Source organism: Hesperophylax consimilis, chromosome 2, assembly GCF_061612785.1.
Source record: "Hesperophylax consimilis isolate HC1 chromosome 2, BYU_Hcon_1.0, whole genome shotgun sequence".
Classification (NCBI taxonomy): Eukaryota; Metazoa; Arthropoda; class Insecta; order Trichoptera; family Limnephilidae; genus Hesperophylax; species Hesperophylax consimilis.
In genome coordinates, this window is record NC_142837.1 from 41293512 (window position 1) to 41309602 (window position 16091).

At 32.8% G+C, this 16091-nt stretch overlaps 1 protein-coding gene across 2 annotated transcripts in view; it reads right to left on the reverse strand.

Moving 5' to 3' along the window:
• Positions 1 to 16091, reverse strand: part of LOC149426023 (zwei Ig domain protein zig-8-like) — a 920604-nt gene that overhangs the window by 59634 nt on the left and 844879 nt on the right. For both annotated transcript variants that reach the window (XM_089642903.1, XM_089642895.1), the window contains exon 4: positions 2724 to 2934. In XM_089642903.1, coding sequence (XP_089499029.1) covers positions 2724 to 2934 — 211 coding nt within the window. The remainder of the gene's footprint in view (positions 1 to 2723; positions 2935 to 16091) is intronic.

The following is a 16091-nucleotide window of genomic DNA, read 5'->3' on the forward strand; positions in this document are numbered from 1 at the left end:
GGGGTGTTATGTCGTGTTGAGCTAACTCCTTCTTTAGCCGACGTTTCGGACAGCGTTGCAGTGTCCATCATCAGGGCAGATCCGGTAGATCCGAAGATCATCTTCGCACATCATCTCTTCAATCACATCTTCGGATCTACCGGATCTGCCCTGATGATGGACACTGCAACGCTGTCCGAAACGTCGGCTAAAGAAGGAGTTAGCGCAACACGGCATAACACCCCAAAAACAAACAACAAAAATGCTTTTGGCCGTGAAAATCTAAAAACTTACCTAAGTAGATACTATAGCAAAAAAACAAAAATTTGTTATAAATTACTTTGACTTAAAATATAAAATATTTTTCGTACTTTTTTATTGATTATTGCATGTAAATATTTCAATTACTTTCATTGTTGAAAGGATCGATTAAAAATAAATGATTTGAAATTAATTTTTCAATTTACAACCATTACTTCAAATTCCCCGAGTCGCTTTAATCATCTCAACTGAGGAAGTTGTGAATCACCCGATTCTAAAGTTTCTTTGAAAGATCTTGGATCCGGAGTTTTATTCGCAGTAATTACTTGATTACTAATTCAATTAAAACAACAAAGATAAAGAAAACACAAACCTCAAGACAACCAGGAAAATCGTTTGGCAACAGCAAAAATCTTTTTGATGAAAATGTAAGATACCAAAACACAAAGATTAGTGTTATCCATAAAAACTGGTTAACAGAAAAGTAATTGATATTTTTTTCTTCCCTTGGATCTGAATAAAAAACATATTTTATTTATTATTTATCGAAGGTTCTTTTCGCCGGTTATTTGGGAATATGAACCCGGGTTGCAGAAATGAAAAGCGATGGGCGATATCTGAATCATAGTTTTCGGTTATTGCGTTTTTAGCCCCATTTAGGTTTATATCTCCCTGATATACGACCGGATCGTGACGTGACCCACCGTACCCTGACGTAGATGGGAAAAAGTAAGTTCCAGAAAATGGGATGCTGTTTCCCAAAATATAAGCAATAAAGCGGGTTTTCCCAAACCATAGTATATTTGAGAGGGTTGTATGAAACATTATGATATTTTATGATGCTTTGTTTTTAATTTGATACAAGTACAACTGAATTGAATATTTATTACGACTGTTGAAGAAAATGTCCAAGATATTTGATAGAGGTGAATTAAAAGGTAAATTAACGTTATATGTATTACTTATTGTCTAACAAAACCCTGATAAATGGGTTTTTAATTTCATACAACTGATAAACTATCATAAATGTAGGGTAAATAGTTACTTGTCAGTTGTGTAAAGTATAATACACATTTATTAGTTAGACTGTAGTTTTGTAGAGTTCTAATATGTTTAAAAATTCGTCATTTTTTTCATTTTGTTTACAATTGTTGACCTGCATCAAAATTTAGAAATGCTGTAATGAAGTCATTCACATGATTATGAAATTTTGATAATATCTATGATGTTTTGCACACATAAAGCATAGATATGAAATAATCAAAGGTGTAGGTGCAGAGATAAGTGGAACCTAAAGAATTGTGATAAAGGAAATTTGTAAATATATTAATTGTTATTTCGCCTTACTAACCAAGTAAGGTAAACGCAAGAATTTTACTAACAAATCAAAACAATCTATGTATACTCACAACTATATATATAAAGTATGAAAATAACAATTTTACTACAATTTATTATCTAGTAAAAACTACTTATTGTGGTTACGTATATTATATGTCATTCACCTATGTATTTGTTTTCCCATCAAATTGAAAAAAAAAATAATGTAATGATATCAATAAAAATAAAAGAAGATCTACAAGGGGTACTTGAAACTTAACTTAGCTTCTCCAATGTACAACATGATAGCTGAATCGATCAAAAAGGCAATAAAACAAAATATTCCCATCGTAAGTAAATGAAATTCAATCACTTTTAAGGGGTATTTCACTATGTTGGGCTAAATATCTGACTAGCTAGCCGTTGGCTGGCTTTAAAGATCAGAATAACTTCGTTATTCAACGGCGACCGTTTCACCATTGTTGCCGAGCTTCCGGATAGATAACACTCAAAATAGTCTGGCAACATCGAAAAATGTTTACAGTTACCCAATCTACTACAAAGGCTGTCATGTTTTGCCGCAATGTCTATGGAATGCTAACGTCAACGCCAATTGACAAATTTCCCGCCACACCGCAAAGTGTGCATTTTTTTGGTTATGTTATGTTGATTATCAGGTCATTTTAGATAGATTCGTGTCGAATTAATACATTGTTTCTTATTTTGAACACAATCAAATAATTCAGGATGGATCATACAAGCATTCAAATTCATTCGAGCTCTTAAAACTCGCGGCCTTCGCATCGCCGCCCTTTCACCTGCTTCTGTAAATCAAAAACCTCGGTATCCATAATAATTCGCAACAAAATTCGACTCACTTCTCCGCTGTCAAACTCGAAATGTTTTGACGCCATCTTTGATTCGAGGAATAGCGCCTAACGTGAGGTTCGAGCACTGATTTAATTGAATTTAATTTAATCGAACTTTAACCCGAGCGTTAGCGTTATTCAGATATAGTGAAAACGAAAAAATGACTAATCCGCGGATTAGTGCTTAGTCAGAACATAATCAGAGATAGTGAAATACCCCCTTAGCGTCCGAAAAACTAATAATCATAAAAAACCACCAGGAGTACCTATATGAAACTGCGGAAGATCACTCACCTTCAACATTCAACATGATCGCCATGTTAATCTTGGGCTCCGTGTTGACCTGACACTCGTAGATTCCAGCATCCCTGGACTGAACATACTCTATCCTCAGATTCCAGTCATCAGATGACTCTGGGTGGATGACTCCAAATCTTCCATCTCCAGTGTAGGTGAAGATGTGGGAAGTCAGGATGTGGAGATCACGTTTACGCATCCAGGACACCTGGAAATAAGAGAAAAACCTTTTAACTGTTTGTTTTTTGAAATCATGGTATTCGTTCGTATTTTACCGTTTATCCTATGTTTAAAAAAAAATATTAAGAGATTTCTTTCTCGCATTTACGATTGTAAATGCGAGAATTCTACAAGTGAAAAATGGCTTATTATGACGTGCGATCACTCAAGACGTTTTAAAAACTCGGCAGAATATGCCGAATATCACTCAAGTGGATAAATATGTTAAACTTAAATACTATACACAAGATTCAACCTTGAAATCAAACATCAGTAAATAGATTATGAGAAATCGTCTTCGTAAACTTTGACACCTCATGTCTCAGAACAAGGTAAAGTGAAGTTAGAACCATGTCCAACCAAAGTAACATAATATGTGTTGTGTTTACTATTACTGTAACGTATAAAACCATTTTTGTAATAGGCTGGTTCCCATCGCCATTATACCTATTATATAAAAGCTTCCATAGGATAAATTTCTCATTTGGGGGGTAGGTCTTGTTTCAGAAGATAACTAATATGAACATTACTTCAATGGGAAATACTCGCTTCGGTAGATAATGAACGAGTGCCATAATATGTCATCCTTCATCTGATAATGTATTTCGTAGTTTAACGTGGACGTAGGTTGGGACGTTGTTAGAGATAAAAACATCGCCGTAGAGGATTAAAATGAAAAGGTTAGGATTAAAGTAAGATGGCTTTGTTACAGATTACACGTAGATTTCTAAATAGGGGTTAATGTTGTCCATTTGCGGCCGTTCGCTGGGTGTAAATTATAAAATAAATTTATTAATGTCATAAACAAAGTTTTGAAACTAAACTTGAAACTAAACCATCAGGTTCAGTTTTGTGAGCGTGATGAAGTCAAATTTTAACTCGACCGTTTTGCGTTTCATTTGAATGTTACGCTTCTGTTTTAAGATGGTGGTCGTTTTTACTGTCTAATAAAGATTATTTTTTCAAATGAGAAATGCTTATTTGGACATTCTAATTAACATTTTTTTTAATATTATGGCATTGTGGCATACTCGTATAGACATAGCCAGCTTTAAGCAGGCTTTTTAGCAGATGTAAGATATCACGGGCATCAATCGGTTACAAGCGCTCGTCAGGCACAGGTATCCGACGATGACTTCAAAATGCCGACAAACACGCTGAGATATTGTACAATTCGTACTGGAAATTATAAGGAAATCAAAACAATGGTATAATTTTTCGCCGGTAATTAGAGCTTTACCATAATCAGAAGTAGTATAAATTGACTCACTAATGTTAAAAACTCGCGGAGCATTTGCGCGCCGATTACCTTCGACTCATTGGTTGAGTTCGTTTGCGGTCTGTTCGTAGGATTCGGTCGATATCGACAGCCGCCACACCTCGCTTCTTATTTTACCCGCTGGGACAATATTTCACATTGATTTTGCAAGGAATGTAGACTATATTTATAAATAAATCAATTTATTATGGTGGGTCTTTGAGATAGTGACGATTCTTTAAAAGAATTGTATAATTTCTTATTTGGAATAAAAAAAATGTAATATAAATATATTTGGTTCATAATTATGAAAGTAATTATAGGTATATAAGCTTATGAAATCTTATGATTTCAGATAAAATTTTGGTTTTGATTTATTAAATAAATAAAAAATTCATTATAGTTGCTGTTCACAGAAGTATTGAATATATTAAAGCAGACTGTGAAAATAAAATATGCTATTAATAATAATTCATAGCTTACATAAAAAGCTGTTGTTCTCAAACCTATAAGATGAAGGACTTCCCACTCGAAAATAAATACTATAAATACTAAATAATTTTATTTTAAACCCAATCTAAACATTGTTAGATTGTTCAAATGGTTGATTAACTTGTCGAGCGCCGCAGTAAATACTCCAGTGAAAATGGTAAATGAGAAATTATAATATATATATATTTATAATATAATTTCCTATATATATATTAAAGAAAGACACACATTCTAGGGTTACGAATAACCTGACTAAATTTAAAAAAATCTCATACTACCACCACAATAAGCGGAAAATGTTGCTTGTGTTGTGATGGAGGACTTAACCAGCCGAGGAATTAAACACGCTACGCCTGGGAGGGACCCAAACGCTCTCATAAAAAATATATTATTCACACATTATCTCGACGGCACAATTTACAAAAACATTATTTCGCAAAAAACACACGAGTTATTACGAAAACTGAATCAGTTGACACACGGCGAAAATTTATCGTCAGCACACGACAGGTTAAAGAAGAAGGAAGGACGAGCATTTTTTTTTTACCAAAGATGCAAAATTATAAACATAAAAAAATATAAACATAAAAAAAACAAAATTAAATGAACACGCCGTTTAAAATTAGACTTCTGTAAATAAGTACGCATTTTTGTAAGGGTTACAAAATCAACTGACAGTCTAAAATACGACGAACAAAGTTGTAAAAAATCATAAATATTTGGATTTGCATCGAATATCTAAACAAACTTGTAACTCATTTATGTAATGCTACGCGAACAATTCGCAAAATTATATAAAGTACTTTCTGTTATGAATATTTCTGGAAATTCAAAATAATTTCACAACTATTTAAAATTAATACCCATCCCACACAGTTTTGCAAAATCCGATTTGAAACTCGTCTTTTAACAAACATATTTAAATTCGTATTGATCGGTCTACGAATTCTGCTGTACGGATTAAATTCATGGATTGAGCTAACAGGAGCGTTGAGTTTCAGCAAGGTAAATCTTTCAACCTTAATTTCCGGTCACGTCATGTCTTTCCCTGTCGACCGGACCCTTTTGGGATGTGGTTTATGTTGCTTTCAGTATCATTTGTTTTAGTTGGGATGCATTAATTTATCTACATCAACTTCTGCGCTCCGGGAGATTTTTCGCATTGTGATAGTCGGTTTAAGTTGTTAATTTTCTGGCGTCGAAACAAATACATTTTATGGGGATAATCTAATCAAAAATAGGGTTAAACTATCCCTCGACGTCAGATACAAAACGTTTTGTATATCAGTTTAATTCTTACCTCAAACAAAATTGACACTACTGATATTTGTTTCAATTTTCTTATTTACTTACGGTAAAATACAAAAAAGTGGTACGGTCTGATAATAACAACTACATGTTTTGCGATAGATTTTTGGGACAAATCAATATATGCAAATAATGACCGTCAAACGATTAGAAAAACCTCTTCAATATTCTGTATTATAATACTAAATTATATTAAAATTTACTCTCTATTATACTAAAAAAAATCGCTATCCGTGTCATGTCTGTCAGTTGATTCCGTTTTATTTTTTCTGTGTCTTGTTATGTTTCATTTTTCGTTTAGATTTATTAATATTATTTTCTTCTTCAATGATATATTACATTGATATGTATAACTTTCAAAAGTTATTAAACAAGGTTATTCCAATCAAATTGAATATTCATTTAGACTCTTAGAAAAAGTCAATAGGTGTCCCATATTAATAAAAAAATCGGATATGTTTATCCGAGACACTAACTAGGTTAGAAATAATTTTTTTACAACTTTTGTTATCATTCAAAAAGATAGCAGGCAAAAATATGTGAAAAATTAGTCGAAGATAATTTCGACGAATTATCGAATAATTGTGACGAGCCACAAAGTAAATGCTTATTACAAATATGGAAGATAATTTCGTTAATTCTGAATTTCAAATATGATATCGCCAGATATGACTGAAAATAATTAGGCCCCAACGGTTAGCAAAAAAGTTCTGGGTTTGATTCCCAGTTGAGGCCGTTACCCATACATTTTTCTTTACCCTTTTCTGCTTCATGTTCCCTTTAGATTTATTATTATTTTCTTCTTCATCGATGATATATTATATCGATAAATAAAGTTTTTTACTTATAAAAGATGTAGCAATATAGCATTAGTGTAATTTTCATTAGTATTCTAACACGAAATCATACTATGCCCTTATTCATTATTTTTATCTTCTTTTGTCACGAACCATTTATTAGCAGATAGGTAATAGGCATTGTTCTAGATTGTTTCCAGCTTCTTTAGTATGCGAGGAGATGAATCATGAGCTAATCGATTACCTCTCCTAGCGATTAGGGAGCCATCGCTAATAATTCTGGGTGAATGGCTCTCCCAGCCACGTTTAAGTCGTGCGTTAGATTAATTAGACTCGGAGGAAAACTTGCCGAAGTGCAAACTATCAGAATGATGCACTGACTGCACCCCGATTCCGGTGGTCTTTATGCAGCTGAATCTATTGTCTCTATGCGCACTGAGCTATTATTGAGAGAAACTTCCCCAGACGGCAATAATAATTGAGTTCGATTGTGCAATAATTAATTGCTTCAAAGGTTTGTATTATAAATATGGTGTTTGAAGGACATTATTTATGCTTGAAGAATTTTGTAATAAAATGGGAAAATTAAATTAATATACCAGATATTTTATAAATATCTTGGATCAAAAATTGTAAAATTTATGTAAGACTTAATGAAAACACAAATCACCATTGCATAAATAATTATAATGATCTAGAAAAACTAAAAACATACAATATTTCCATCAACTAACTTTCCAGCAACTTTATATTAACTGCACTATATACTTAATACAATGGAATCTTTAGAATTATACTATCAATCATAACCTCAATCAAAATCGCGGTGGTGGAGTTTTAATTGCAGTCAAAAGTAAATTAATTTCTGATCAAAAACTAGAATGGGATTCTGAAGCGGAAGACATATGGGTAACTATATCACTTCCTGTAAAAAAATTCACATATGTACTTCGTACGTCCCACCTGACAATATACATCTTACAAATATTATTTCTCACATAAACAAAGTATCACAGATTATGACGGATAACAATAATGACAGTTTCATTATAGTGGGAGACTACAACCTACCTCACTTACTTTGGTTACCAATAAATGACAACTGTGATTATATGTACACTGAACCCATCAATTCATTAAATCCCGCCCATTTTAACTTTATAGAATTTTTATCATTTAATAATCTGCAACAATATAACTCTCAGAGTAATAATATAAATAATCGCATTCTTGATTTAGCTCTAAGTAACATACAACTGAAAATTACTCACAATAACATTTCATTAGTACCAGAAGATATTTATCATAAAACACTTCTAATTTCAATTCCTATTAAAAATAAAAATAAAAACCTGAAAACTAACACAAAGCAAGTATTACAATTTAGAAAAGCAGATTATTCAATGATAAACACAAAACTAAACGAAATTGATTGGGATCATAATCTGAACCATCTGAATACTCAATCCGCAACTGACGTCTTCTACAACATATTGAACAATATTAAAATAAATTACATACCAACTAATATGCACAATATTGTTTGTATTCTTATGGTTACCAATGTATCGATAATCTTTTATTTTATATAAATTTTAGTTTTTTTTTCCACTTTATTTTTGTTATTTTTGTTGTATTATTTTGTTCTATTATTTTATACAATTCTTTTATTTTATATAATTATAACTTCACATTTCTCATAAATTTAATTATTTCTTCTAATGCTGTCTTACGTAAAGTCACAAGGAGGAAATCCGTAATTGGTTTTATTTTGGCTATTTTACTTATGTACAATCTGTAAAAATATAAACTGTTGATTTCCCAAAAATGAATAAATAAATAAATAAAATAAATAAATAAAATATAATGTTTGATTGGTGAATACCTATAGACTTACTAAAAAAATCACTTCTCAACCGTTAACGGTGCTTTTGTTACACTTTATATAAATACTAAAAAAAATTAGATTCGAGTTAGTACTAATAAAAAATATATTTAACTAGGCTCCAAAAGAACGTCGCATTTCAGCAGATTGACACGTGAAATTCCCGTCTTGAAAAAGTGAGGTTAGAGCAGACATTTTATATTTAAATGACTGCTACCGCTTGAATTTAAAAAGAATTGTAATAGAGTGATGTTTTTTTTAAAAACATAAATGTTTTATTTATGTGTAGGTAAATATAAATACTAAAAATCAACGTTCGTATTGAGCTAACAATGAATTTCTAAACATCAAAATTATTTTTTATTGTGTAAATTAGATAAAAAGTTAGGTGACTGTTTTCTTGCAGATTCCCTAAATAAAAGGTGTTTTAAAATTTTCGCATTCACTACGATTTTTCGACGTTTGGAGTAAAATAAAAATATTTTTTAAATATTTTTAATACATTAATCGAAAAGGTAATTTAATAATCTAAAATTCTTAAAATCGTATATGTTTTTACGAAATCTTCATAACGAAGAAATATATAGCACATTTAAAATATAGTAGAAATATTTTGAAATTCGATAAAAAATTTTACGATTATACAACAAATAAACAACCCTTTTGTCTGTGTAGGAAATATATATATATTTTTCCGTGAACTTTATTATTTCGGTTTCCATATTAGTAACGTTTTCACATACACGGTCGTTTATCAAATAAATAAAATTTTCATAGCGTTTTTTAGCAAGGCTGATAATGTATAAGTATAGTGAGGAAATCTGAAATTTTCTTCTCAGTTAAATAAATTGCACATTTATAAACAAAAAAATTTATAAACTGTTAATATATTTTATGAAATATTTATTTTTTTCAGTCGTATGAGTGTTGTTTATGATATGCACATCTATACAATTATTAATTTAATGCGTTTTTGAAGTAAGCGAAATGAAAAAATAAATAAAATTTAAAAAAAACCACAAAAGCAAACGATAAAATGTTACACATCTGCCCTGATGATGGACACTTCAAAGCTTTCAGAAACATCGGCTAAAGAAGGAGATAGCGACACGACATAAACCCCAAAAATAAATAACTTCAAAAGATAGTATGTTTTTATTTGGTCGTCCTAGTCGAAATGTTGTAGTTTTCTAACAAAATCTTAGAATGGTAACGATCAATAAATAACCCTTTTTAACTGTAATTTGTCTGACGATTGCCGCCGTAAATACATTTTAATTTCTACTTTGACATTTCCACAAGATTGCCTACATATTATGAACTTACAAAATAATTTTTGTCGTGTTTTTATCAATATCAAATTTGCAGAAATAACACAACTAACCCGCACAACTAGAATTGGCTCTACATTGAACTTTGCGGTGGTGCATACTAAAACTTATTTTGGTAAAAGGAACTATTTATAGCAGGCACCACTTATCTTTAATATTCTTCCAAATCATATTAAGTCTACCAATTGATTAGTTAAATTTAAAAAGTAAGTTTAGATGCTTGTCTTAATAATTTTTCATCCTTGTCCTTCCTTAAATAATAAGATTTTAAATAAGTCCCATTTGTTAAAAACTGAATGTCACCCTAGCTTTCTTTATTATCTACTTTGTGTCTTCTTTTGAATTATGATTAATGATTAGTTATGGTTTAAATATTGTTACGATGCACTGTCGAATTACCCTACTGTTTTTTTATTATGTTTTATATTTTGTGTTTGTTTGTAGTATTGCTTTATGTTTGTGATTACTCTATGTTTGCTTCACTCAAATGTAAATTGTTAACTTAGTCCTAGTGAGGTTGATTTTTGTGAGAAAAAACATGATTAATGGATAGTGAGATGCAATAAATAAATGAAATTATTCGATACAAAATGAATTAAATATTTAATAGACGGGGTTGAGAAAAAAATGTTTTATCCACTTTAGGACATTACTACCCCAGCTAGTCGCAAGGTACAACACGTTGTAATAAGTACTTTTAATATTATTCATGGAGGACCGCATTGCAAGATATCCAAGTAACCACCAACCCTTACTCAGGTTCCATTATTTGACTAAATATATTCAAGGGTCCCCATTGCCTTAATTGTTGATGAATACGGCGAACCGAAACACAAATGGATACCGAACTCAGTGACCAGAGTCGCAGAAACGCCGGAAGATCTACAGTTACCGCATCATGCATACTGCAAAGCAAATCACGGACGTGTAGCTATCCCGAAAAGTGCTGTACTATGTTTACATGTGTTCCCGGTACATCTTGCTCGGCTGGCGGGGGAGGATTTGCGGTTGGGAACTGTCATAAGCTGACACCGTGAGAGAAATGCCAGGGGAGAAGGAAATAAGTTGTCGGAAGGTTGGAGGCACATGATGTGTACACGAGGTCAGCAAATATAAGGTATATACAACAATTGGACGGCCACTGGGAATGCTGAATATTTCAAATGATTTGGAAATAGAATTAGGTAAGCCGTTTTGCTGCCCACAATGTGACTCGCACGTACACAATACATGATTCGAGAAATATCTCGTATTACAAAGGAAATATTTTTGGAGCTTTTTTTCGTCTATTTGTAAAATGTCACATTTTTTCGTTGAATTCTTACGACTGACGTAAGAATGTTAAATTTTTGAGTTCTTATTATTCTACGCATTTCAGGTGGAACAGCATCTTTGAAAACTGAACGTTTGCGCTGCGGCGATGCAACTTTTAAGAAATTCCTAAGCCAGCCATTTTACCGCGTACCATTTCTATGTCTGTAGCATTTAAATTTACTGCTTCAAATTAAACATTCAATGGCTGTTTGTAATGGCAATTTCCCTGTATTCACTACGATTTCGTAAGATAAATTAATATCACACTGCGCTGAATTTCTAAATGATAATATAATTATCAATCTTAACGAACACGGATTCCAGAAGGTAATACGAGTCAACGCGTGCACAGCTTATTCTAGGTGTTCCGGATTGTGTTATCCGGCAGTATAATACTGTGTACCGGGGTTGTGGTCGAATGTACGTGAGGAGACAATACCTTCATTTCGAGACGCTGAAAACATGACGCGAATGTAAGTTCAGTAATCGTGTAGTGCAATAACTTCTTCATCTTTTGTCACCCTAGTAGTGATGTCTGTAGAAAATATGTTGGTGTGACAGTATAAATACGTAGGTTCTTTACACGTTTGATATAACCTGTAAAAACGTAGATAATTTCTTTCTTACAAACAGAAATATTTTCAAGAATTTCCCCTTTGACGGGTGATTGATTTAACTAACTAAGTTCCTGTGTTTAATTGATTAAAGTTTTCCAAACTTTCCCATACAATAATCAGACTAAGAGATTAACCAATGCAATTCATCAACGAGAAGAGACGTAACCGAATAAAGTATTTTTGATTGTTTTAAATTTTTGAGGTACTTAAATTTCATAGTGACATCATTATTTTATAGACTACATCGTTCTAAATTTAAAAATTCGTAGTTCTTTTTATTCGTCTATGACGCTCCTCGTCGATGAAAAGTTTTTAAACCGAAAAATAAGCACAAAAACAATTTGATTGACAAAAGATTCTTCGAAATAAGTATTTCTTTTTTCTTAATGTTTGACTTATGCATAAATGAATTAACCCGTCTTGTCGTGCGCCGCTGTAGCCGATAGGCACGATCCAAAAAATCATATCTCTACATATACTTGTATATAGGGTTGGGAAAAGTTGTTGTTTGGTTGTTTTTTTCTTGGGAAAATACTTAGGATAGATTAGGTACATCATACTACCTATAAAAAAAATTGATATATATTGTTGGGAAGAAAGAGCTTCACAGATGCACTCATAGAGGGCAGTGCATAGAGCTTGCGTGGAAGTCCGTAAGATGGCAGCTAGTAGCCAGTAGTTGCCAGGGCCAGTGAGCATTCTCCCAGACAAATTTACTGTTCTCAGATCTCAATTAGCCCGCTTCTAGTTAGGTCGACTATAGAGTCACCATTGTAATACGCGAATTATTAATAAATCCCTGATTTATCACAAAGAATCAATTTATAAACTCCTTTCACGACGAGTTGCAGAACGGTTTGTGGGAACACAATAATATATAAACACATAATGTGGTAATGAAGAAAATAGTCAGCACACGGCGGGTTAATAGAGTGAAGATTAGTTATTTTGACAACGCGTGTTGTTTTATATAATTGACTTATCACTTTAGAGGACCGTTCATATGACTATTGCTTACGTACTCTATCGTACGTCCGTTAGTATTTTTTTAAATGTTTATCTTTAGTTTTTTGTTTAGTTATTATAAATATAACCTGTCTTGTATGTTACATAAAAGATTTGTAACAAGATGTGTGGATCCATCTACTTGATTTGTATTCGTAATTTGATGGTTTCGGTGTGTGACACCAACAGTGTATACACATTAACCATTGTGCATAGATTAGATTGCCACCGCTGGAATTTGTCGAGACACATCGGTTGCCACACCTGCGATCGGATCACAAAAACTGAGGAGTTCAAATCAACAACCAAATTTTATAAAACTTGTAAACTATCCTTGGAGGAGGAGGAATCGACAAGCATCTCCGATCACGGGCTTTTATGTTGGGGACAAAATTGACAAGGCGATTCTAGAACAAACAAGGAGATTATTTGCTGCATTTCAAACCGAAATGAGTTGCTGCCTCTAGCTGTCTTCAACCATGATGCAATCGGTATCACATTTCATACTTAAGCAAGCCATTTTTGTAATATTGTTTAATTTAGGACGCAATTATTATTGAATGCGTAAATCTTTTATTCTGTTACATAAAAAAACCCGATCCTGTACAGATCATTGATAAGATGTTTACAAATCAATTTTAATTAATTGTCACATGTATTTTTTTATAATTTCTTTGCTTAGATGTCGAAATTTTTTGGTAAATTTCTTTTATTGAAATGCAATGGTCTTGAGGCAAATATTTTTCTTATAAATACTGTTGAGAATTACTCAGGGCACCAGTGTTGAGAATTGGCGTGGGGCGCCAGTGTTGAGTTTGGAGCTCCCCACGTTATGCGCCAGTGTTGAGAAAGGCATTGTCAGTGGTAGAATCATGAGAATCTAATTATTTAGCTCAGGTTAGGGTCGGCAAGGAATGCCTTTCCACGGGGGACATTCAACAATCTAGACTCCACTTCCCTCGGCAAATGAAACTCCTATGGGAGTGATAAATGAGTGTATGTACAGTCAACAGGTACATTGTATAAAACAAAATGGGGACACAGTATACAGCCTAAATTATTTCCCGTCTGATTGAATTGAACAATTTCTTTCTCGTTTTTGCTCTGACTGGCAGACGTGTTTAACAGACATTAAAAGAAGGCACATGATGGGGCAAAGGTTTGGTATACGCTTACATGAGTTGTCCCGGGGGATGCAGGAGTTGCGAGACCATCGAGGTGTTACTCACAGTCATTGTGGAGTGGTAACCAAGGTTGTGATCGTCTACACGAGCGAAACGGGCGCGTGCTAGACTTTAGTAATGTTGCGGGAACGGGGTCTAGCACTCAGCGTCTGAGACCGGTTTTATAGTGGAAAACCGCACGTGTTGTTGAGACTAAGTCTAGATTTGGAATGGTGGTCGCCGCTGGTCACAAAAACCGTTGGGGCTTTGACGTTGGTGCGCAGTGGAATGTGCGCGTCGTTCTATGCTGCCAAGTTAGTTTTGCGGGGTTTTTAAAATGCGTTTGAGAGATCTGCTTCGTGACAATACTTACAGCTTCTCAAATCCTACATTTATAATATCTCGTAATTGTTCTCAGATTCTTATAAATAAAAGTTGACGTGATATTTTATTATGGAATAGTTGCACGGGACGGCATTTAATCCCAACTTACGAAAACTTATTTGATTAACTAACACCTTACAGCTTTAGTGACATATTTGCGGCAACACGTTACATTCTAAGCCGGTTCTTTCATTGGGTGCTTTACAGGGACGGATTGGTTTCACTCTTTAAGGGATGAAAAAAAATTATGTTGACTAACTGTTCTAAACTGAATCTTTTAGAACAGTTAGAAATTAACAAAAACTCTAATAATCCGAAAGCTATTCTAATTAATGAACAAACAAATATAATTCGTTCACCCCTACTAGATATCTTCAAACCTAATGCAAATATGAGTGCACTATGAAGTACTTAATTATGCTATTAAAATAACCCTATGAGTCATCGTTTGGGAATAACTAACATTAAGACATTCAGTCAAATTTAAACATTACACTAATTGGGGAAACTTTGCTGGGGTAATAACCATTAATAATTTCTAATATCTTACTCAAAAATCAATTAAGAAATCAGTAATTGAAATTAAAATACCTACCTATAAATAATATAAATGTATCGTCTGTAAGTGGGCTACCCACAGTTTGATAATGCCTTCAGAGGGCGAAACAGCTGTCACGCGTAATAATAATTACACAGCAGAACTTGTTTAAAAATAAACTGTTTTTATAAACCCAATAACAATATTATTGAATAAATAAAAAAATAAATAAAAAAAATCCATTTTTTTCATAGGGAATTTAATTATTCCCTGATGGTCTGTGTGACTACAAGCCAGATCATCACCAAATACAGAATAAAAAAAAAATCAATATGGCGTCTTGTCTTATTTTTGGTACATAGTTCCAAAGCCCAATCACATAATAAAATCATTTATAATTTGAAATTTGCTGTTTTGACCTTCTTCTTCTCATCTTCTTTAACCACACCCAAAATGGAGGTGTTTGAATTATTTTATAACACCCATATTAGAGTTTTATAATCGTAGAGCTATACAATGAGAAGCGAAGCGTTGTGAGCGTTAGAGGTCAATTGGAGGTAAAAAAATGAACCTTTTATTTTACTCCATATCTCACCTAAATATAATACATCACTGCTTAAAATTGCCTTCGTCGGTTATCTTTTGAACGAGCTGCGTTTGAGTAACTGTTAAAACATTTTTTTGCATTAATTGACTACTGGTTCAACCCTGGGTACCTATAAACCTACCCAGTAAAGTGTGTCACCATGGCAACCTGTCATTTAAAAGCGATCGGTTCCAGTATGAACTCAACTTTGCAATTGGAAACGTGCTTTCAATTCCATAGAAATGGTATTTGTTTGGCAAATGAAAATAATAATGTCGAGAAGATGGATGCAGCAGTGTATGAAACAGTTTTATGTGAAATGCGTTAGCATTTTATTCAAGAAGGGAATCCATGAAACTCAAATACAATTTTATGATACGATAGTAACAATGATTACTTACTTTACCATATAATGCCATATCTGTCACAAAATGATACGTCTTCATTAAAACTCGTTATATGTAACTC